Raw genomic sequence first — 22,080 nt, 5'->3', positions numbered from 1 at the left:
TGAATTAGGGAGCCACGTTAGGTTTTATGAATTCAGTGGTGAACACTTTGTAAAGAATGGTTTCTGGCCTTTAAACTTTAAAATCTTAATTAAGTTTGAGTTACTAACAATGAACATCCATCTGGGCCAGAAGTCTAAAGTATTGAATGCTTATGAAGAAATGAAGAAACATATTGAACCGTAGACCATTCACTGAACAGTTAGAGAGAGGTTTTTAAGTGGACCAGCTCTAGTTCATTCATAGATGTGAGTGGTTTTAATCAAATCAATTTTCTCCTTCCTTCCTTCCTTCCTCCCTCCCTCCCTCCGTCCCTCCCTCCGTCCCTCCCTCCGTCCCTCCCTCCGTCCCTCCCTCCTTCCATAAGTTCTACAAATGTGTTTGTACTTTTAATTTTCTGGCAAACTTCATTTTGGTTTATATAGCAAAGTTGTGTGAATAGCCAGACATGTAAGTTAGTGGCTTTGTAGCTACTCCAGTATCCGTGACATACTATTTTATTTTTGCAGAGTGATCTTTGGTCTTGTGGCATTACAGCCATCGAGATGGCAGAAGGTGCTCCCCGTAAGTAACTTTCTTTTCTTTTTCCCCGTAAGTAACTTTTCTTTTTAGCTCACTTGTTAACGTGTAACTTAAATCTCTCCCAAGACTTCAAAAAGAACAGCTCAGCTCCATGGATAAAGGCATTTCTGGTAGACTGTTTAGATGAAGGCATCATCAGTATAGTCAAGTTTTAGATATAAAAGGAATTCTTGGCAACCACTATTACTATTTCTTTTAAATATCTCTAGGAGGCCTATAGGCTACATTTTCTTTTATTTAAGTTGTACTCAAATGTGTGACCTGAAGTAGTGCTGAGATCAAATAATAAGTAGTAAGTTTTCTCTTTACATTTTAAATTGAATAATTCAGTGAAACTACTCCTAACACATGAAATTTTAGTATTAAGTTTTGAGTTTACAAATGGAGGCAAAACTTTATTAATAGAATAATTTTTTGTGCGTGTTAACTGAAATTTTGTGAGTTTTTGCTTCTTCATTGGATTGAATTAATGAGAACTTCATATAATTCATTTTTGATCACGGATGAGGTAGAATTGCAGAGAACAAAGGAAAAAAAAACCCTGCATTTTCTGCTGTCCCCATTAAGAAAGGTCTACACAAAGAATGTATAACTGTCTGGCACAGCACATAGTTGCTGCTGAATAAATATTTGTTGAATGAATGAAAGTAATTATTGACAGCTAAAAATTAGTTTTCAGTGTGGAAATAGAGATCTGCCTCAAACACCGTACATTCCCCTGTGCTTCCCTCTGAGACAGTAAGGCGGGGAAGTACCACCTCATCCTTTGTCTCAGTTTTTGTTCACAAGGGGAATAGTATTGTCTGCCCCTCCTCATTGCCCAGATGCCTTGTAAGGGTCTTTTGAAGGTAAAGAAACACATGAAAATGCACATTGCCTATGGTGACACAGTAATGCCTGCGTGTGTGCCTAACACACCTTTATTGGGTGAGTGATAGGAGTACAAAAACAGTAATTGCACAGAAGTAAATCCATTTCATGCTCAATTTTTGCTCTTTCTAGTATTTTTAGCTGTAACAACAAACAGCATTTCTGGAGGGCCTAACTGTGCTCATTCTGTTCCAGGCATTGCGTGAAGGCCTTTGCAAGCCATATCTTATTTAATCTCGACAACAACCCTATGAAAATGCAATCATTTTCATTGTAATCTTACAGATAGTTTAACAACTTAAGTGTTAGTTCCTGTAAGACTTAGATTTATGAAAACTTTCCAATGTCTGTTGAAAAATGTATATTCTTCTTGTTGCTCTCATCCTCCCGCTGTGCTGTTTTTAAATGGGAAATTCAAGGTATGCCCTGGAGTTCATAACTAGGTGTCTAGACTGCTCGGTATGAAGCCTATCAGTCAGACGATGGGCCAGAGCATTTCATGTTATTTATGACTGAGCCCTAGAAATCAAGAATGAGTAAAGTAAGTGCCATACTGACACGACCGTCTCCTCTCCTCAGCTCTCTGTGACATGCATCCAATGAGAGCACTGTTTCTCATTCCCAGAAACCCTCCTCCCCGGCTGAAGTCAAAAAAATGGTAAGCTATATATGGTTTTTTGTTGTTCTTTTCCTTTTTTTTGTTTCTTTTTACTTATACTTTGCTTTGAGATAAAATTCTGGCCCTTCTAATTCTGGGGAACACAAGAGCTGGTTCTCCAAAACTCCAATTAAAGGGTGCGTTGATTTTTTTTAAATGAGATTTTTCTTGATAAATTCTCTCTGAATTACAAAACGGTGACAAACGACCACACGAAACACTATAACATGTCTAAAGACAAATGTTCTATTTTAATATTTAGACATTCTTTTAAGTGTAATATACTTCTAAACATCTTTCCATTAAAGAAAGTGACTGGGCCCGGTGGCTCGCTCCTGTAATCCCAGCACTTTGGGAGGCCAAGGCGGGCGGATCACCTGAGGTCAGCAGTTCGAGACCAGCCTGACCAACATGGAGAAACCCTGTCTCTACTGAAAAAAAATACAAAATTAGCCGGGCGTGGTGATGATGCCTGTAATCCCAGCTACTCAGGAAGCTGAGGCAGGAGAATCGCTTGAACCCAGGAGGCAGAGGTTGTGGTGAGCCAAGATCACGCCATTGCACTGCACCCTGGGTAACAAGAGCAAAACTCTTGTCTCAAAAAAAAAAAAAAAAAAAAAGCTGTGTTGACTTGCAGTTCCTCAGATGTCGTAGGATTTTAAAATTAATGGAGGCTTTTACTGTAATTATTTTTTTTTAACTGAAGTTAGACATACCAGCTTTCATTGCAGAATAGCATATTAACAGAATGGCTTAATCTTCTTGGGCTGTCACTTTTCCTTCTCCTTGTAACTCTCATACATTTGTCAAACAGAGTACTGATACCCACAGAGAGAGAGAGGAGGATGACTTTCCCTGAGAGAACCTGTTAGGATTGCAGCATTGTGGGAACATACTGTTGGGTTAGTTGTAAAATCTTGAAGAGAGAGAGCAGTGTTTTGGGTTCTGCTGAGAATTTTGCCCCCTCTTTCCCTCCTGAATTTCCTTCTGGGTCCTTTCCTGTTTGTTCTCGTCTGTACTCTGGCTCTTCATGCATGGCCTTCCCTCCTTTTTGTGTTCCTCTTTCTGTTTTTCTGAACTCATTGATTCCTACCTGCTATATGACTTTTTTTTTTTTTTTAAACAGTTCTTACTAGTTTTCCAATTGATGCTACCTCGTCTTAGGTTCTTGACTCTGATTCTGAAATATGCAGAACATCTCAGAGTTAAGCTTCCATTCTGAATTTGGCCTTTTAGCGGTTCCTGTTTATGCTTTTTTTCTTGTTTGCTCACCTTCTGGTGATTTGCAGTTCTCTTTTCCCCTATGTTGTTGCACGCCAACACCCATCTTCATACCAGTTTTCTTCGTGCTGCTTCTCCCTGTATCTCACTGTCCTTTCCCCCAACACATTTCACCATCCTTTCCCCTCTGTCTTCTGCTGGCAGGATTTTTCTCAGTTTTTATCAAGTCTTTAGCCACGTTTGGCTCCATGTGGCTGTCTGATTCCATTTACCTGTGTTTAGAATGGTTTTTATTGCCACGGAGTTGTAAGGATTTTAGCTCCAGTCAGTCTTCTGTATTAAGACATAATAACTCTGGACATCCTCAGGTGGCCATGCCTAGGGAAACCCAATGTGTATAGCTGATATCACCCAAGGAATCAGCTATGGAACTGGAGTAACTCTTTACCCAGTTCATGCTTTGATTAAGTAGTACTCATTCTCCCCTTTTCTTTATCTCTCTCAGATTTTGTTGACAGAAGTCCGTACTGGAAGGATTGCTAAGTTAATGCTGTCTTCAGGGTTCCTCACACTCCGATTATTCTGTCCGTTAGCTACAGTTTTGTATTAACCACTGTGTGTCCAACATACAGTGATACAAAGGTACAGTGGTAGACAGCAATAAATGCTTCCTGTGTTCTTTTCTTACACCAAACTTTCTTTAAACTGGATTAGATGACACGTTTCATCCATTTATATCCCTGTTCTCATATTACCCAAGTATTCTAAAAGGATGAGATAATTACAGACGTAAAGTCCTTCTTCTTGTGATTGCTGTCCACCTGATGTAAGTTCTGTTTTTTGGAGAAATGGCTTTCAAAAGATGATCAGTGTCCTTCTGCCAGCAGAACTTGATTCTTGATTTTAGGAAATATTTTGTAGTTCATTGATTCCCAGATGTTAGTCTGTGGACACAACGCTTAGGAATCCTTTTGGAATCTTTTAACTGATGGCTCTAACCTCAAAGTTTCTGGTCTGAGGAGTGACTCAGGTATTTGTATCTTCAATAAACTCCCCAAAATGATCTTTGTGGACATTGGGTCTTAGAAATCTCTGCGTTAAAGCATTTCACTATCCTGTGTAGGATCTTCCATGTTCCTCATTAAACGTAGAATAAAGTAACAGCAACTTTGAATGACTTTAAGGGCTTTTCTTTGAGCTGACCCTAACCTATTTTTCCATTCTTTTTCACTTTTCATACTAGCCTCAGAAAATAACTCATTATTCTCTAACACTTCCCTACTTTAGTTCATATCATTCCTTCACTCTGGAATGTTGTCTTCTCTGTCCTACCTTATGAATATCAAGTATCCTACTTTTTCTTCTTGTCCAATCCACTGTAACAGGTTTTTGCTTCCTCTGTAAGTTTGATATATGTCTGCTGTTGTATCTACCTAAATTTCTCCACTTTATTTCTTATGTGTATGTGTTATAGAGCCTAACGTAAACAAATGCAAATAGTTGATACATAAATATTTGTTGAATTGAAAAAAAGTTAAGTTTTAATGGAAATACGAGACAATAGAAGTGATTCTTAAAAGCAGTGAAGTAGAAAGAGTGAACTAATTTTCTAACTCACATTTTTAAAGACTGAAGAATACCTCATTCATTCAACAAAACTTTATTCCATACCTATTGTGGTGTGCATGCCTAGCGTTGAGCATTGCCTACAGGTTGAGATGTAGGAACTAGTTTTTGACCTGTACCATTTCAACCTTTCAGCGGGACAGAAACATAAAGCATGCAGTCTGTTAAAAGCAGATAACCCCAGAAGAAAGGTTCCTAACTTGGGGTCACATAGGGCGGAGTGTTGCCAGGAAGATTTACCAGAAGTGGTGATTCTTGAAATGAGTCTCAAAAAATAGGATAGGTGATTGGTAAGAGTGTCCTGACCAAGGCTAGGGCTGTGGTCCTCATGAGCTGGTTATGGAGAAACAGGCAGAAGTAAAAGTGGCTAGTATGGCAAATGTAGGTGACAGATTCATCTCTTCCCCTAACCCCTCCAAAAAAACTCAATGATTGTAATTTCCACCTTTGTAGATTAAACAGAGGGAACTGACAAATCCACTGGTTTGGAACTCTGGTGGAAATGTCAAATTAACAGGTTCAAGAGCCCCAGCATTTGGTCATGGAGTCTGCTCCTTTTCTTATCTCATTGCTGTCCTTGTCTTCTAGGTACTGGACATCTGTCCCGTCTGCCTTCATTTTATCAAAGACCTCCCGCTACCCCCTTGCCCCCGCCACTCCTGTAATTAAGTGATTAATGTGCAATATTAGATTTAAGCCCAGTTCATTTAAATCTGACTTCCTTCTTAGCTGCCTATTTGTGGTGTGTTGTTAGCGATAGGATGCACCACTTAAACTGTGCTAAATTAATGCTCCTGATCCTCAGCAGTCCTGAGTTCCTATTTATGTTTCATACATTATTCCTATGCATTTGCAGAATGTTCACAGTGAATTCTGAAGCTCTTCTTTATGTTGAGGCTTGTAAGTTACTGATACTTTGGATCTTTACTCTCTGTGGTGGAAATTTGATGATCTTTTTCACTTCTTACAGGTCGAAGAAATTTTTTAGTTTTATAGAAGGGTGCCTGGTGAAGAATTACACGCAGCGGCCCTCTACAGAGCAGCTTTTGAAACATCCTTTTATAAGGGATCAGCCAAATGAAAGGCAAGTTAGAATCCAGCTTAAGGATCATATAGATCGTACCAGGAAGAAGAGAGGCGAGAAAGGTACTAAGCCTGTTTTTGTTTTCATCCTTTAAAATTTTTATGTTTAGGTTCTTGCCAACTAGAGTAGGTCACTCCCTTCCCAGCTGTGAGAGTGCTCACTTGGCCAGTGCTTGCATGGTTTCTCTCTGCTTGCAGTTCAGTGCTTAGGCCTGGGGTCCAGCCTGGCTCCAGGTGGAGCTGGCTGGAGCTTTGTGGTGTGTCACCAAGCTTACAGCAAGCAAATAGGCATGACGATGGGATGCTCTTCTTGTTCCCGAGGGTGACGTCATTGTTGCTGTCCATTTTACTTCATCATGGATGTGTTCATGGCATATTTCACTGGGGTTTATTGAGCGTCTGCTGTGAGCATCACCATCAGTGTGTTTCTGTATAATTCTCCTGCCCAAGAACCCTGCTCAGGGGTTTTTTACTGCTCTCTCTATTACAAGTGGTGTGGCAGCATGGGCCACGTGCAGTCAGACGACTTTGCTTTCAATAGCCTGCACAGCACAAGCATGCTCTTGTGCTAACTACTGAAGGTTCTTTTGTGTTCCCAGTATCTTTGTTTTATGTCTTTGCACATACTTTGCCGACCTTCCTGGAATGCTCTCTGTTTTCCTTCTGTCCAGCAAGGTGCAGTTCAAACATCATCACCATCTTTACTAAACCATCTTCTCTGAGGCTGCTGGCTCACACTGATCTTTCTCTTTTGTGGGTCCCTATAATAACATTGTAGAACAACACTTGGATAACTGGTATCCTATTATTTTTTGGTTCAAATTTCAAGGTCAGAGAAGAAACTAAGAAGAGCAGGTTCAAGGCAGTAAAAGAATTGGTCAAAGTCTGGAGGCCTTTCTGCCTGTACTGGTATTCATAGTTAAGTTATCATTGATGTTCAGAATAACCTTTTTCCTTCTGATATACTTAGTTATAAAAGTAATTAGGCTTTGTATATTAAGCTATGCACTTGTAACACAGTTAACTAAAGCTTGAAAACAAGACTTTTTTTCCTTAACTCTCAATTGACATGGAAGCACTGTTTAGGAAAAAATTATTTGCATATTGGATCATTTTCCCATAACTTTACTTAGTAATAATAGCTAACATTCATGGAACATTTGCCAGATACCTTGGATCATCTCATGTTTTCCTCATCACCCACATTTTGCAGATGGAAACAGCAGAACACCTTCCCTTCCTTTCAGTCTTCAAGTCACAGTGACCTCTTTATTTTCTCTTTGGGTTTACCTTCCAGATACCATCAGCCTCTTGTCAATAATTAGTAATTTGTAGTATAAAATTATAAACATAGCAGAGTACCTATTTTAAGGATTCTGAAGATTATTTAAGCTGGAATTTCCCTTTGAAGCTAGCAGAGTCTATTAAAATTAAATAGCTTTGATGGTTTAGCATACAGAAGAGCTTATGTTATATATGCAGACTGATAAATTTGTACGGAACCATATTTTAATTGCTCAGGCACTTTAAAACCAGGAAACTGATTTTCATCTTTTTTTTTTTTTTTTTTTTTGGGGGGGGACAGAGTCTTGCTGTGTCACCCAGGCTGGACTACAGTGGTGTGATCTTGGATCACTGCAACCTCCGCCTCCTGGGTTCAAGTGATTCTCCTGCCTCAGCCTCCTGAGTAGCTGGGATTACAGGCGTGCACCACCACACCCAGTTGATTTTTGTATTTTTAGTAGAGACAGGCTTTCACCATGTTGGTCAGGCTGGTCTTGAACCCCTGACCTCGTGATCTGCCCGCCTGGGCCTCACAAAGTGCTGGGATTACAGGTGGGAGCCACCGCACCCAGCCTGATTTTCATCTTGTATATCTTTGAAAAAAATAGAGGTGTGTGTGTCTAGTCTTTGCTTTTAAATCTCTTCAGCCTGTCTGGGTTTTTTATTGGTTTCTGGAGTGAAACTGCTCACTGGAAGTTGGATATTGACATTAAGTGAAGGGACCCGTAAAATGGCCTTTTGGGAGAACTGTATGAAACCTGTAGAACTGAAAGTGAGTTATTGATGTTGAAACTTCTGTTTGTTTGAAGTCTGGCCTAAGTAGAGCAAATTTTAGTCTCGTTTTTTTTTGCTATATGGTTTAATTTGTTTTCCCTGATTTTGCCTGGTTTGTTTGTGGGTACATTTTGGCTTGTTTTTCCTGTACCTAGTTAATGTTTCACTCTGTGTCCATCCTACAGGCTTTTTTCCCTCTGCTGCACTCTCCATGGATCCCTAATTGCAGAAAATCACCAAATAAATTATCTTGGTTGCCTTAGTTTCAGCAGTCAGATATCTTTTTGAATTTTGCCATCAAAGTGGATTTTGTTGAATTTGCTAGTGTCCTTGGGTTCTTTTCTTATGTGTCAGGGGCGCTGGACCCCCTCTCGTGGTCCTGCACCTCCTCAGCAGTGCATCCCCATACAAGGTTGGCTGGAATGCTGTGGAATCAGCTTTTCTATAGGGAGTAAGGCTGACTAGGGAATAGATGCTGTCACTATGGGAATGTGGTGTCTTGTCCCTCCTCCCCAAATCCTTTATACAAGTTGCTGTTTTCACCAGGAATTTGTTTATTTTCTGCCACGATGCTCTTGTCCTTTTCTTTGTAGATGAAACTGAGTATGAGTACAGTGGGAGTGAGGAAGAAGAGGAGGAAGTGCCTGAACAGGAAGGAGAGCCAAGGTAACCACGAAGCCACTGTTCAGTATCCTGCTTTATGAAGGGATTAAGTTTTATGTTGTGCCAGGATTTCAGAAGACTCCTGTGTGGTACAACGAATCTTAAATTCTTTGCTAGTACTAGTTAGACAGCGTCTTACTATCTTCCATTCTTCTCTATTCTTGTCCTGTAAACATTTTTCTTCCCTGGATCCTCTTACCCAGTGATTCTTTACCAAGGGTTGTATTGTGTCCTCTCCCCGAGTCATTGATAAATGTGTGGGCCTAGGCAGGGGAGAGTGCCCCAGCATTTATTGTTCCAGAAGCCATGGATAGTGAAGGTGCCATTGAACACCATTTCTTGTGGTATATAGAATATGGCTACACACAAAGAATTGTCCCACTCATGGACCAGCAGGACTGTGTGTGTCCTGATTTATTTTACGGTCTGTGTTTTAGTTTATCTCTGGCTCCCCAAGGTTCAGTAAAGCAGAAGGTTAAGGAGTCAGATTGGTTGCATGAACCTCATAATAACTGATGAATCAGAGAATAGAGGATTTTTGGATTATAAGATGGGTGTGCCTGGCATTTGTCCATGCTGCAGGATGTGGCTGATGAAGTGAACAAAGGGAGGGTGGAAGGGCATCTCGAGAGACCTGTGGGGAACCATGTGCCAGAGAATGGGACTTGGAAGAGAGAGAAGCGAATTTATTGAAGCTACTCCATAATCTCTTTTTCTTCTTGTGTAGGAGAGATTTTAATCCATTTTAGACTAAGAATTTCAGAGGAATTTGAACTGATTTCATGAGCAGTGTAATTGTTTTTGAATAGGAGGAGCACCATATGGCGAAAAAGGCAATTTAAGGAGATATCTTTGCCGTGCTGCTCTGGATGCCATGGCAGTGGAGAAGTAACTCGGTGGGGAGGTCACCTAGGAAGGGTGTGTTTAATTGATCTTTGCAGTGGCTGATTCATAGGACCCGCTTGGGCTCAGCTGCTGACCTGGAAATTAGAAAGTGGGAGGGAATTATGACAGGGCTTGGTGGTTGACCAAAGACAAAAGGAATGGTGTAAACACTGAAGAGTGGTCTGATGGTTCTGTTTACTGAAGTAAAAAAAAAAAAAAGGTAGTTAAAGGACTAGTGAAATCAAAGAAGGTGATTTCAACCTTTCCTTTGACTGAGTTTGAATCGTTATGAGAATCCTAAGTAGAAATGTCTTGTCAAGCAAACATCTAGGACAGCATTTTAAGACATTTACTAAATAAATAAAAGAAGATATGGGACTATCGAATTGTAGCTATGGTCATTTCTGTGAATGGATTAGTTGCCTCCCTCAAGTCAGAAGAACTCAGAGAATGAATGTAGAAATGGAATAGGATGCTGGTGCTGCTGTCTCACTTAGAGGACAGTGTGATCTGTGCACACCCCTGAAAGCCCTACTTTCTCCAACAGTTCCATTGTGAACGTGCCTGGTGAGTCTACTCTTCGTCGAGATTTCCTGAGACTGCAGCAGGAGAACAAGGAACGTTCTGAGGCTCTTCGGAGACAACAGTTACTACAGGAACAACAGCTCCGGGAGCAGGAAGAATATAAAAGGCAACTGCTGGCGGAGAGACAGAAGCGGATTGAGCAGCAGAAAGAACAGAGGCGACGGCTAGAAGAGGTAGCAAAAGGAAAATGTCCAAGTTGGTTGGTCTTTTCTCTTTCTGCATTTACACTGGTAGTTAGCCACTCCAAGGAATATCCTCCGTAGCTTCCTGGGGTAATACTTATCCCCTGGCACAGCTGTTTACATAACTTGTGAAAGAAAGCTTACACTTTGGACTGGCAGGCCTTCACATTCCTTGAGGCCTTAGAAATGTTTTCCTTCCTTGTGAAAACTTGGATCTGCCCCACAGTTACTCATCAGCATACTGTGTTAGATGCCGAGCAAGTGTCCCAAAGATGGCATCAGACCAGTTTTGTGAAGTCTTTGCATTATGGTTTAAGTTGGCTTGCTCAGGATTGACCTGATTGCTTTTCCACTCTCAGCCTCTGAGTCCCAGTGCATATTTTTCTGAAACTTCAGCCTTCTTCACATGAAAAATTATTTTTTTCTCTAAATGCCTTAACTTTAGGTATACTCAAGAGTAGGGGATGCAGATGAGGACAAATAGCTAATGCATACCGGGCTTAATACCTAGGTGATAGGTTGACAGGTACAGCAAACCACCATGGCCCACGTTTACCTATGTAACAAACCACGTTCTGCAGTGTATCCCAGAACTTAAAGTAAAACAAAATTTAAAAGAAAAAGATAAAATTTGGACTTAGAGGCAGAAACACAGGAAGAGTACCATGTGGCAAGGGAGGCAAGATGGGAATAATGGTCTGCCAGTCAAGGAAGGCCAAGTAGTGCCTGCAACCACTGAAACTAGGAAGAGGTGAAGAAAGACCCTTCCCTAGGGCCTTCAGAGAGAACATGGCCGTGCTCACACCTTGGTTTCAGAGTTCCAGCATCCAGAACTGTCAGAAAATAAATTTTTACTGGTTTAAGCCAAAAAAACAAAAAACAAAAAAAACCATAGACACTAAGGGATGCAGAAAACAATTTGAACCTGGAAGTTGTAGTGTCCTCTGGTGGAGAAGTACATTTTGCACCACCTGCTCGTTTAACTCATTAATATTGCTAACACTGGTAATGTGGTTACCTTACAGCTTTCATGTTTTTAATGCACAGAAATATATTATTTCCCTGTACAGTCATGGGTCGCTTAATGACGGGGATACATTCTGAGAAATGCATCATTAGGTGATCCGTCATTGTGGGAACATCATAGAGTGTACCTACACAGACCTAGATGGTACAGCCTACTACGCACCTAGGCTATGTGGTGTGGCCTCTTGCTCCTAGGCTACAAACCTGTACAGCATGTTACTGTGCCTAATACTGTAGGCAGTTGTAACACAATGGTAAGTATTTGTATATGTAATCATAGAAAAAGTATGGTAAAAATATGATATTATAATTTTATGGGACCACCATTGTATATGCAGTTCATCATTGACCAAAACATGGCCATTTCACCTGGGGGTCAGAAGAGTCTTTTGATTTTCTTTTCTTGACTGGCTCCTGCTGCCTACCTCACAGGTCCAAATTCCTCATTCATTATCATTTCTGTTTTTATTTAATTCACAGACATTGTTTTTTTCCTCCAGAAAAATGGCCCAACAGCAGTAAAGCCCTGTATTGATATTATCCAGTGGAATTTAGTCTATTAAATAGCAACACATGCTGTTAAATATTATCCTACTAATTTAACAGCACATTTTGGCATGGAATCTTTCATACACTTTGTGTATTTTTGTAGTCCGGATTCTGAAAACTCTTTATAATTTGCCGCCTGTTTAGAAAAATTGGTGCCTGCTGAACTAAGGAGCCTGCAAATAGTCAGCTAGGACTTTTAGAAGAAAACAGGACATACGTTCCCCGGTAGTAGGGACAACTTCGCTGCTTATGTAATGCTTTTGTAGCTAATTTGCAAACTCCTTGTAGTATTTTTGTTAAGACCCTTTTCAGTGTTCTTTTTAATAACTCTTGAATGAGTTCAGAGGTCTGTTCAAGTTGCGTATGGACTGTACTTACTGAATTAGAATGCTTGGATTTTGAGACTCTGGCTGTCCAGCCTCTGCATGTGGTAGGTGGTGAAGGTGAGCGCTGGCTCACAAGGAAGAGCTGAAGTTTTAAAGTCATTTTGTTTTATAAGCTACGTAGATGCTAGTGAATGTCTGTGAAAACAAGAATTTTGTACTTGACATGTTTTAATTAGCCCATGATGGATTTTCAGTGTAAGTTTAAACTCAGGGTCATCTCTTTGAGCTTCTTTTCTCAATTAGGAAAGATTAAGAAAATACTGAAATGGGAAAAGTCACATGAGTAGAATTCCACTGGTTTGGATTTTTGATCAGCTAGCTGCTTGTTATTAGCCTGGGTAATTAAGCTTTACTTAAACTCCAGGTCCGAGGAAGGTAATTTGGGAATAGAGTGATCCCTTATTTGGGGAATTGGTTCTAGGACTTCCCATGGATACCAGAAGTGCAGATGCCCAAGCCTCTGATATAAAGTGGCCTAGTCTTTGCATATAACCTGTGCACTCTGTTCCATATATAGTCATATGTTGTATAACAACATTTTGGTCAACAACTGACTACATGTATGACGGTGGTCCCATAAGATTATAATGGAGCTGAAAAATTCCTATTGCCCAGTGACATCATAGCCTTTGTAACGTGTAATGGGTTGTAGCTCAACCTGTTACTCATGGTCATGGTGATGCTGGTGTAAACTCACGTATTGCACTGCTGGTTGTATAAAAGTATAGCACGTACAATTATATACAGTATATGTTACTGTGTTTATGTATTTACTATATTATACTTTTTAATCATTAGAGTGTACTCCTTCTACATATTAAAAACCAAGTTAACTGCAAAAGAGCCTTAGGTCCTTCAGGAGGATTCCAGAAGAAGGCATTGTGATCATAGGAGATGACAGCTGACAGTTCCATGTGTGTTATTTGCCCTTGAAGACCCTCCAATGAGACAAGATGTAGAGGGAGAAGATTGTGATATTGAGGATTCTGACCTTGTGTAGGCCTAGACTAATGTATATGTTTGTGTCTTTCTTTTTACCAAAAACATTTTTAAAGCTAAAAAAATTTTTCAATTAGGAAAAAGTTTATAGGATAGAAATTTAAAGAAAGAAAATATTTTGTACAGTTATATGAAGTGTTTGTGTATTAAACTCATAAAAGAATAAAATTAACTTTTAAATTTTAAGAAAAAGTTACATTAAGATTAATTTAATATTGAAGGAAGAAAAACATTTTAAAATAAATTTAGTATGGCATGAATGCACAGTGTTTATGAAGGCTACAGTAGTGTACACTAATGTCCCAGGTCTTCATATTCACTCGCCACTCACTCACTGACTCACCCAGAGCAACCTCCAGCCCCTCAAGCTCTATTCGTGGTGAGATCGCATTTGTAATCTTTTATAGCATGTTTTTACTGTACTTTTTTTGTGTTTAGATACACAACTGCTTACCATTGTATTGCAGTTACTTAGCATATTCAGTATAGTACCAGGCTGTGCAGGTTTGTAGCCTAGGAGCAATAGGCTACACCGTGTGGCCTAGGTGTGTAGTAGGCTGTACCATCTAGGTTTGTGTGTGCACACTATATGATGTTCATACAATGAAGAAATCACCTAACGACGCATTTCTAGGAACATATCCCTGTTGTTAAGCAACACATGACTGTACTTTAAATCATCTCTGGATTACTTAATACCAAGTACAATGTAAATGCCATGCAAATGCCTGTTATACTGTATTATTTTGGGAATAATGACCAAAAGAGCCTGTACAGATGCAATGTTTTCAAATATTTTTTGACCTAAGGTTGGTCGAATCCATGTGGTTGTGAAACCTGTGGATACAGAGGGCTGACTATTTGAGCCATCATTGGTTCGTAGCCCTTTACTGGCATTAAGGATTTAGTCAGAACTGTTTGAGGAACAGAGATTATTTTATGAACAAAGTAGGTAAAGATGGTCAGCCTCACTCATAAGATATTAACATTGAAAGGAGATAACTGTTACCTGTCAGCAGACTGGCAAAACATGGTCGGTAAAGCAAAGGCTGTGGGCAAACACAGTGCAGATGCCACAAAACCAGGCCCACTGGGGTTGGGGATTTCTCTTGCCATCCACGTTCTCCTGTCTCTGCACCCTTTTTGCAGGTGAGGGATGGTGCTTTTGCCCTTCGTAGGTCCTTCATCTTTAAGAACTACATACACTCCCACCTCCCATCTCCCTTGGTGCTCTCTGATAACTGCTGCTGCTAGTATCGCCCTCGTTTGCTTCTCTGCTTTCTCCTCATCTCCTGTGTGAACTGGATCTCCTTTGGAAGTCCTCGCAACTCTTTTGGAGTTTGTCTCCCAGTTTTGCTGAAAATGAGGTTTTTGTTTTCTCTTGTTTTGTTTGGATGGTTCCAGGAGGAAAAGGGGAGAATGCTGAGCTCGTGCAGCCAAGTTTGTACCGAGAGTCTCAGCACTTCTTCCCGGCCCCTCCCCGCTGCTCTTCGTGTGTGTGGCTGTGCTCCCGGGGTCCTTCTCTTATGGGTACACTCATATTTTGTCAGTTTACTCTAAGTGAGTTATCCAGATTCAGAAAAGGATCATTTTCTTCCTTCCTCAAAAAGGTGTTGTGTTTTGTTTTGGAGACAGGGTTTTGCTGTGTCACCCAGACTGGAGTGCAGTGGTGCAATCTCAGCTCACTGCACCCTCTGCCACCCGGGCTCAGGTGATCCTCCTGGCTCTGCCTCTTGAGTACTGGGACTACAGGCATGCACCAGCATACCAGGCTCATTTTTGTATTTTTTGTTTTGTGGAGATGGGGTTTCACTATTGTTGGCCAGGCTTGTCTCTAACTCCCAGGCTCAAGCAATCCACCCGCCTCAGCCTCCCAAAGTGCTGGAATTACTGGCGTGAGCCACCGCGCCCAACCAAAAAGTTTTAATACTACTTTTCCTATTTAGAGCATCATCACACCTTTGGCTCATAAAAGACTTTGGGTCTAACTAAATTTTTTTTTCATTTTGTTCACAAGCCAACCTTTTCTTTCATCCAGTATTTATTTGCTTTTTAGGAAAAATGAAACTTACTTAATTGTGGTGTCATTTTATCCCAATAGTTTTGTGCTCTTTTTTGTTGTTGTTGTTGAATCATGATTTGGCATCCTTTATCTGTTCCTCTCTACTCTCGTGACATTCACACATTTAGTTAGCATGTTTTCTTTGTCCTTTGTCTGAGTTTAAAAATAGTCTGGGCGTGATGGCTCACACCTGTAATCCCAGCCACTTTGGGAGGTCGAGATGGGGTGCTCACTTAAGCCCAGGAGTTTGAGATCAGCTTGGGAATATAGCAAGACCACATCTCTATTTAATAAAAAATTAAAAAAGAGTAAAAGGAAATAAAAATATTAAACAAGATGGTGTCCTGGAGAAAACCAGATGAGTTTCCTGCTACTTGTAATTCTCTTTCTATTCTTGAACAGTACTGATAAGGATATTTGGGTCTTTCCTGTCTCAGAGTCTTTTAGCTGGTATTCGAAAAAATTTCTTACATCTTTCCTTTAAAAGCCTTTACCCTCGGACTCTCAGTTGTCACTTTGTGATTTTGGAAAATCTGCTTCCTCAACTGAGGGTAAATGTTAGTGTAAGCACCAGCAGTTTCTTTTGGCCTTTCTTCCACCAAGAGGACACACAGTAACATTTATTTCTGTCATTCCTACAGAATCCCAAAGTGATTTCTCCACATCTCAAAAGTTAAATTTTAGAGGGGTGGTGGAAGTAGAAGACATTAAAAACAAAGGGAAGCAAGAGAAAAAAAACTGTGTGAAATTTGATTAGTACTGATATTAAATTGTAACACTAGGAAAACATAGAAGTTTCTTAGTAAAAAATTAACAAACTGTACCATGCATGCATTGTGTGTTTCTTAGTTCTGAAATTTAGAAGGAAGTCAGTGAACTCCTTTACTCTGAAGCACTTTGCAGCAGTTGCCATGTATTTGAAAGAAATAGGAATCATTTTCTCACTCCTCCTTTCCTACAGAAAAGTTCTTTGTTTTGCAGGCCATTAGTATCTAACATCAGGAGTACATGTTAGCACATGCTACCTTTCTTTAAAAAATAGTTTCAGCTTTAATATACACAGTAATGATAGTGTCCTGGCATGCCAGTGCCCCTACAGCTAAGGCCTTGCTTCCTGTCAAGCTAGCAGCTCAGTTGGTATGCAGAAGGTGGCTGACTTGCTTTTAAGAACTCCTTATAAGTTCTTAAATATTCTCTTGGCATCCCAGTCTGGTGCTTGGTTATATTTGCAGTTAAATTTTGTAGTGAGTTTAATTCCTCATACATGATTTATTACCTAGAGATGGGGAAGAAACGAATAGTTCTCTACTGTGACTTCATCAGAACTTGCAAATAAAAAAACTCAAGGGTTGATGGTATCTATGTGTAGTAACATGACTGCAGAAGTTCTTGGAAATAGCAGAGTCCAAAGAGTTAACTGGTTTATCAAAATATATTAGTTTCCATTGAAGCCAATAAATCCAGTGGAGTATATTTAAAGAGATCTCACTATTATTAGTGTAATTTTATTTAGAAAAGTTTTTAGAATTGTGAGATGAAAGCTTTGCTTTTAAATACCAAACTAGAATAGGAACTTAGATAATTAAAGCTTAGTTGGAAAAGTACATATTTACTTAGGCACGCTTGGGAAAATTTAAGTAATAAAATCTGTATAGTTTGAGAGATTTGGTGATCACGTTAGGGCATCACACAGTTTTTCTGTCTGTTTCTATTTTGTTTTTAAAGAAAAGATAGTTTAAGAAAATAAATTACATCAGTTTGTAAAAGCTTCAAAAGACTATGTAGTGTTTATCGTTCTTAGTTGGGTAAGCCTGAAGAAGCATGTTCATTAAAATTCCCTGGGCTTTATTATTTGCAATCATAGGCATAAGGTTAACAGTACAGACCGATGTTATTTTGTTGATGGTGTGTATGTTTCAGTTTTTGATATTTTCTTTTGAAGTTCTAATGCAAGAGGCCAGCTTTTCACATTACCTATTAAGATATTAAGGGCTTTCTTATTTTTTAATGATTCTTCTTAGTGCCCCCAATTACCTCCAAATTGAGGGCCTATTCTGAATGTAGTGGTTTTTATGGTTGGTACTTTAAATTCTTGCTCTCAATCTAGTTTACCACTTCAACTATTAGAATATAAGGTGGAAGAGAAGTTGGTAACTGTACTTTTTTTTTTTTTTTTTTTGCCTTAGCTATTGTTCTTAACTCTTTGGTCCCACTAACCAGGACTTGCTTAGTGGGATAGTGTTGGGAGATTTATCACTTTCCACACTGTCTTCTGGGTTTTTTTTTTTTTAAAAGGTACGTAACTTACCTGACCTGCAAGATTTGGAGGAAAGAAGCAGTTTCTAATTCATCTTTGTATATCTGTGGTGCTTAATAAGTATTTCTCAAAGAGATGGATTAGTTGTTTGTAGTCTTTGTATCTCTGGAAAAGAAGGGCTCATTCAAATTTAAGCCTATGTGAAAATGAACCCTTGGGCTTGAGATCTCTCATTTGAGCACCAGAGGTGCCTTAGAGTGAGTACTTTAGAGGACCTTTTACGATATCTGGAGGCATAAAGGAGGTGTGTTTTTTTGTTGTTGTTGTTGTTTTGTTTTTTTAAAGTATGAGGCTCTACCTAGTGTAATAATTAAAGCTCAAGACTTTGTGCTCTTACTTGGTGATCTTGAAAAGATTGCCTTAGGATTTCATAGGACCTAGAGACCTGAATGGATTCCTGAGTCTCATCTCTCTAAATGCTAAGTGTTGGGTAAATTCACAGCAGTTTCTGTTTTGGATGTCATATGCTAGGTATAAAGGTTAGATTCAAATAAAAAAAGTATTGAATTTCTCTTCTGAAGGTAATGTGTGATATTTACTACAGGGGGAAAAAAGAGATAATTACATGGTTCCTGCTTTCAAGACGTTTGCAGTCTCTTTTATGTTGATCTAGTAACCGAAGGTATGGTAATATCACCTGAAATTAAAAATTAAAAAGCCTCTCAGAAGGTTTCAGTTGACAGTTGAACTTTTTATACAGCATATCCTGTTTGTAAGATGTTTGCTTGCTATTTTTTCTTTGATAGTATATTTTGAATTAAATTTATACATTTTTATTAATTGAATAAAATGTAATTATGTTGACATTATATGTACATATATACAGAGTGAGTTTGCACACTTACGAACATGCACAGTTAGACTACCCTGTCCTGTGCAGCTCGTCTACTGAGCATCCCCTGCCACCAGCAGGAGCAGATACCTGCTGCCTGGGAAAAGTGAACAACAAAGACTGGGAACATGGAAAACACTGAGTATGTGGTGAAAGATGAACTAAAACAAGGGCATTAAGTGAAAATGTGAATACTAATCAGTGTGACTGCAGCGTGCTCACTTCACTCAGCTCCCAAAATGCTGGCAGACACGCTTACTACAAATGCTATCTCTTTTTCATACACCCTTTCCTCAATGCCATAGGATATTAGAAGGATTCCCAGAATATTGTGATGATTTCTCTCTGGAGATAACTGACCAGCCCAAAGGAAGTAAGGCCCCAGTGAAGTGATCAGGGTGAATCATAATCACCTTACTCTATTGCTAGGTAGTTGCCAGGTGCTCTTTGTCTATACTGTCCTTATAGTTTGCTTTTTAGGATCTTAAATGTAAATGGACAGCCAAGATTACCAGACACTGAGGAAAATCTCTAACATGAAAGATTTTGAAACAAATAGGAAAAAGAACTCGAAGGATATAGAGACAGTCAGGGAACAGAGCAAAGCATCTCATACGTATTTACATATACACATGAACAGACACAAGACCTTATCCTTGGAAAGAGAAGATACTATATTTATGGAAAAAGAATACTCAGAAATTAAGAAGGAATTCTTGAGTTTTTAAAATTTAAATTAACACTCCCAGAAAGTGGGGGAGAAAAGACAAAAGCTGGTGGATAATAGGACAAAAGGAAAACTTACAGAATCAATCCAGGATGTCCAAACTTACAGAATCAATCCAGGATGTCCAACTTCTATTTAATAGATGTTCTAGGAAGTGAATACTATAGAAAGAACATACAGGAATAATTTAAGCAAAATTTCCAGAACTAAGAAATTCGAGTTTCTGGATTGAAAGCCTCACTGAATACCCAGCACATGATTAAAAAAGGTTCACACAAAGGCACATATATTATTGTGTATGTGCACATACATATATACATACATCATCATCTTTAGAATATTCAGGATGAAAAGAGGATCCTAGAAGCTGAAGTTGGGAGCAGGTAGAGTGTGGAATGGGTCCGTACTAAGTATCAAGAATCTGAATGGTCTCAGAATCTCTAGGCGCAACATCAGAAACTAGAAGGTGGCATAGCAATGCCTTCGAAACTCGGAGGGAATGTTAATTTTCTTCAGCCGAAATTGTGTGTAACGTGTTAGGGGAAATAACAACTTTGCAAAGTTGTTTTGTTTTGTTTTGTTTTTGTTTTGCTTTGTTTTGTTTTACCTCTTCTTCTCTCTTCCTCAAGAAGCTGCTGGAGGATGTGTTCCAGCAAAGTAAGAAAGAAGATGACAAGGATTCCCAGGAAGTTTGTGGACAGAAATATAGGATGACTGGAAAACAGTCAGTGTCCAAGAATATAGAAAAAATACCTGATTTCTTTAACCGTGTTGAAAGGAGTGTTATGGGAGTGCAAGAGACTTTATAGATTATTTGTGATAGGTCCATAGAAATCCAGTGGAACAAACAAAAAGTGAGATAAGTAATAACACCTTGATAAATAAAGATGGCATAACCATTAAAGTTGTAGGTTTTAGACACTAGAGCAGGAGCACTATTCATTTTATGACCCCATCTCCACCCATGGGAGGCTGATGAGTTTTGTGTATTGAATTCGAAGAGCAGAGAATAGGGGAAAAGAAGACTCTCCCATTGAAAAACCTATGTAATAAGAGAGGCGGGACCAGAAGCAGACTCAGAACTTTGTTGAGAATAATGGGGGTATAGTAGTCAAGTGAGAGAGACTGGAGTACCCAAATCATCGTTGCTATCCAGTTATTCCAGATGAAAGATACTACTTTACATTTCCCAGGGCATCATTTTTAAGTGTCGGCTTTCAGATTAAATACTAGTTGAGAGTGGGGAGAAGACCCAGAAGGAATACTTAAACTATAATAAATGTGTACTTTGTATATCCATTATCAATATGTCTAGTATCCCTGATAGCTTTACCCTAAGTTTTCTTGTTTAATGGTTAATTTTAGTGTCACAAATAAAGTTTGTGTTAATATTATTGGCTCTCTCTGTCTGGGAAATTTGATGGCTGTGCGTCCTCTAGAGCTGTTGCTATCCAGTAGCCACTAGCCACGTTTGGCCGTTTAAATTTAAATTCAGTGTGACAAAATAAAAAACTCAGTTTTTCATTCATACTAGCTGTATTTCAGGTGCTCATTAGCAACATGTGACTAGTGACTATGGAGCAGTGCAGAGACAGAACATTTTTATTACCCAGAGAGTCCAGAGTCTAACTTGTGCTTTACTGGCAGACAGCCTTGGGCTAGAAGAGTGAGTTGTCATCCAGTGCCCGGTGTGTCATCTTGCTCTGTACTGTAGGGTTACATAGAACAGTCTGGGTTTAGAAAGGCTGAGTGAGTCTGGTAATTCAGTAGCATCTTTTACACCTGTTGATGGGCTGCAGGGTAGAGTGTGGTTAAGAGTATGTATGAGCTGTAGAGGCAGAGCAGCTCTTCCAGCTGGGGGCTTGCTGGCTCTGTGACTTTGGGCAAGTCACTTACCTTTTCTGAAGCTGTTTTCGCATCTGTAAAGCAGGGATAAAATAATGACTTCCTTGGGTTGTTAGGAGACTTATATTAGGTAAAATAAATGGAATAGAAATATCAAATACTTAGCGTAGTGCCAGGCACATAGTAGTAAGCATTTGCTCAGTAGCAGTTTCTGAAATATTTGTATTAATGATAATGGTCATAGTTATTCTGATGTCAGTTCCTCTTTTCCTGATGTGTGCTGCTTTTTTTCCTTTTTTAAATTACTTGTCTTTCTTTCTTTGCTGGATTTTTATTTCCCTTTATTTCTTTCTCTCAATGTATTTTTCATCTTACTTAAGAGTCTTGCATAACCCTGTTAATGATATCCAAGAATAAAGAATTTTCTGTCCCCTAATTGCTGTGGTGCAGTGAGCAGTGGGGAATAATTATTATCAAAATGAAACTAAACCCTGTAAGGATTCACAGAATCACAATACTTTTGATGAAAATTCATGAGGAAGCCCTTACTTATGGGTGCGAGGGGCAGTGTGGAAATAATTGGCTGGTAGCTGTGGGGCCCATGAACCTCACCTCGTTAGTGTCCACCTGTGACTGACTGATCAGCACACTATAACATCATGAGAAAGATGGCAGGAAGATCCCTGGTAATTATACATTTTTACTTACATAGCAACAAAGGAGAGAGCGTGAAGCTAGAAGGCAGCAGGAACGTGAACAGCGAAGGAGAGAACAAGAAGAAAAGCGGCGTCTAGAGGAGTTGGAGAGAAGGCGCAAAGAAGAAGAGGAGAGGAGACGGGCAGAAGAAGAAAAGAGGAGAGTTGAAAGAGAACAGGTTAGTTCACAGAGAACATACCAGGCATACATTTGTGAAGTTTGTTACTTTG

General features: G+C 39.4%; 1 protein-coding gene across 18 annotated transcripts in view; it reads left to right on the top strand.

Annotated features, from left to right (window-relative positions):
* The window catches only part of MAP4K4 (mitogen-activated protein kinase kinase kinase kinase 4), a 193,928-nt gene that overhangs the window by 133,181 nt on the left and 38,667 nt on the right, over positions 1 to 22,080 (top strand). For 17 of the 18 annotated variants that reach the window (XM_025405820.1, XM_025405821.1, XM_025405814.1 and 14 more), the window contains exons 8-13: positions 508 to 562; positions 2,030 to 2,108; positions 5,926 to 6,101; positions 8,690 to 8,762; positions 10,192 to 10,402; positions 21,867 to 22,028. In XM_025405820.1, coding sequence (XP_025261605.1) covers positions 508 to 562; positions 2,030 to 2,108; positions 5,926 to 6,101; positions 8,690 to 8,762; positions 10,192 to 10,402; positions 21,867 to 22,028 — 756 coding nt within the window. The remainder of the gene's footprint in view (positions 1 to 507; positions 563 to 2,029; positions 2,109 to 5,925; positions 6,102 to 8,689; positions 8,763 to 10,191; positions 10,403 to 21,866; positions 22,029 to 22,080) is intronic. The other variant, XM_025405822.1, reaches the window with a different exon arrangement.

The sequence above is a fragment of the Theropithecus gelada genome, chromosome 13 (genome assembly GCF_003255815.1).
Source record: "Theropithecus gelada isolate Dixy chromosome 13, Tgel_1.0, whole genome shotgun sequence".
In the NCBI taxonomy this organism is placed as follows: domain Eukaryota; kingdom Metazoa; phylum Chordata; class Mammalia; order Primates; family Cercopithecidae; genus Theropithecus; species Theropithecus gelada.
This window is presented reverse-complemented; position numbering and strand designations above follow the sequence as displayed.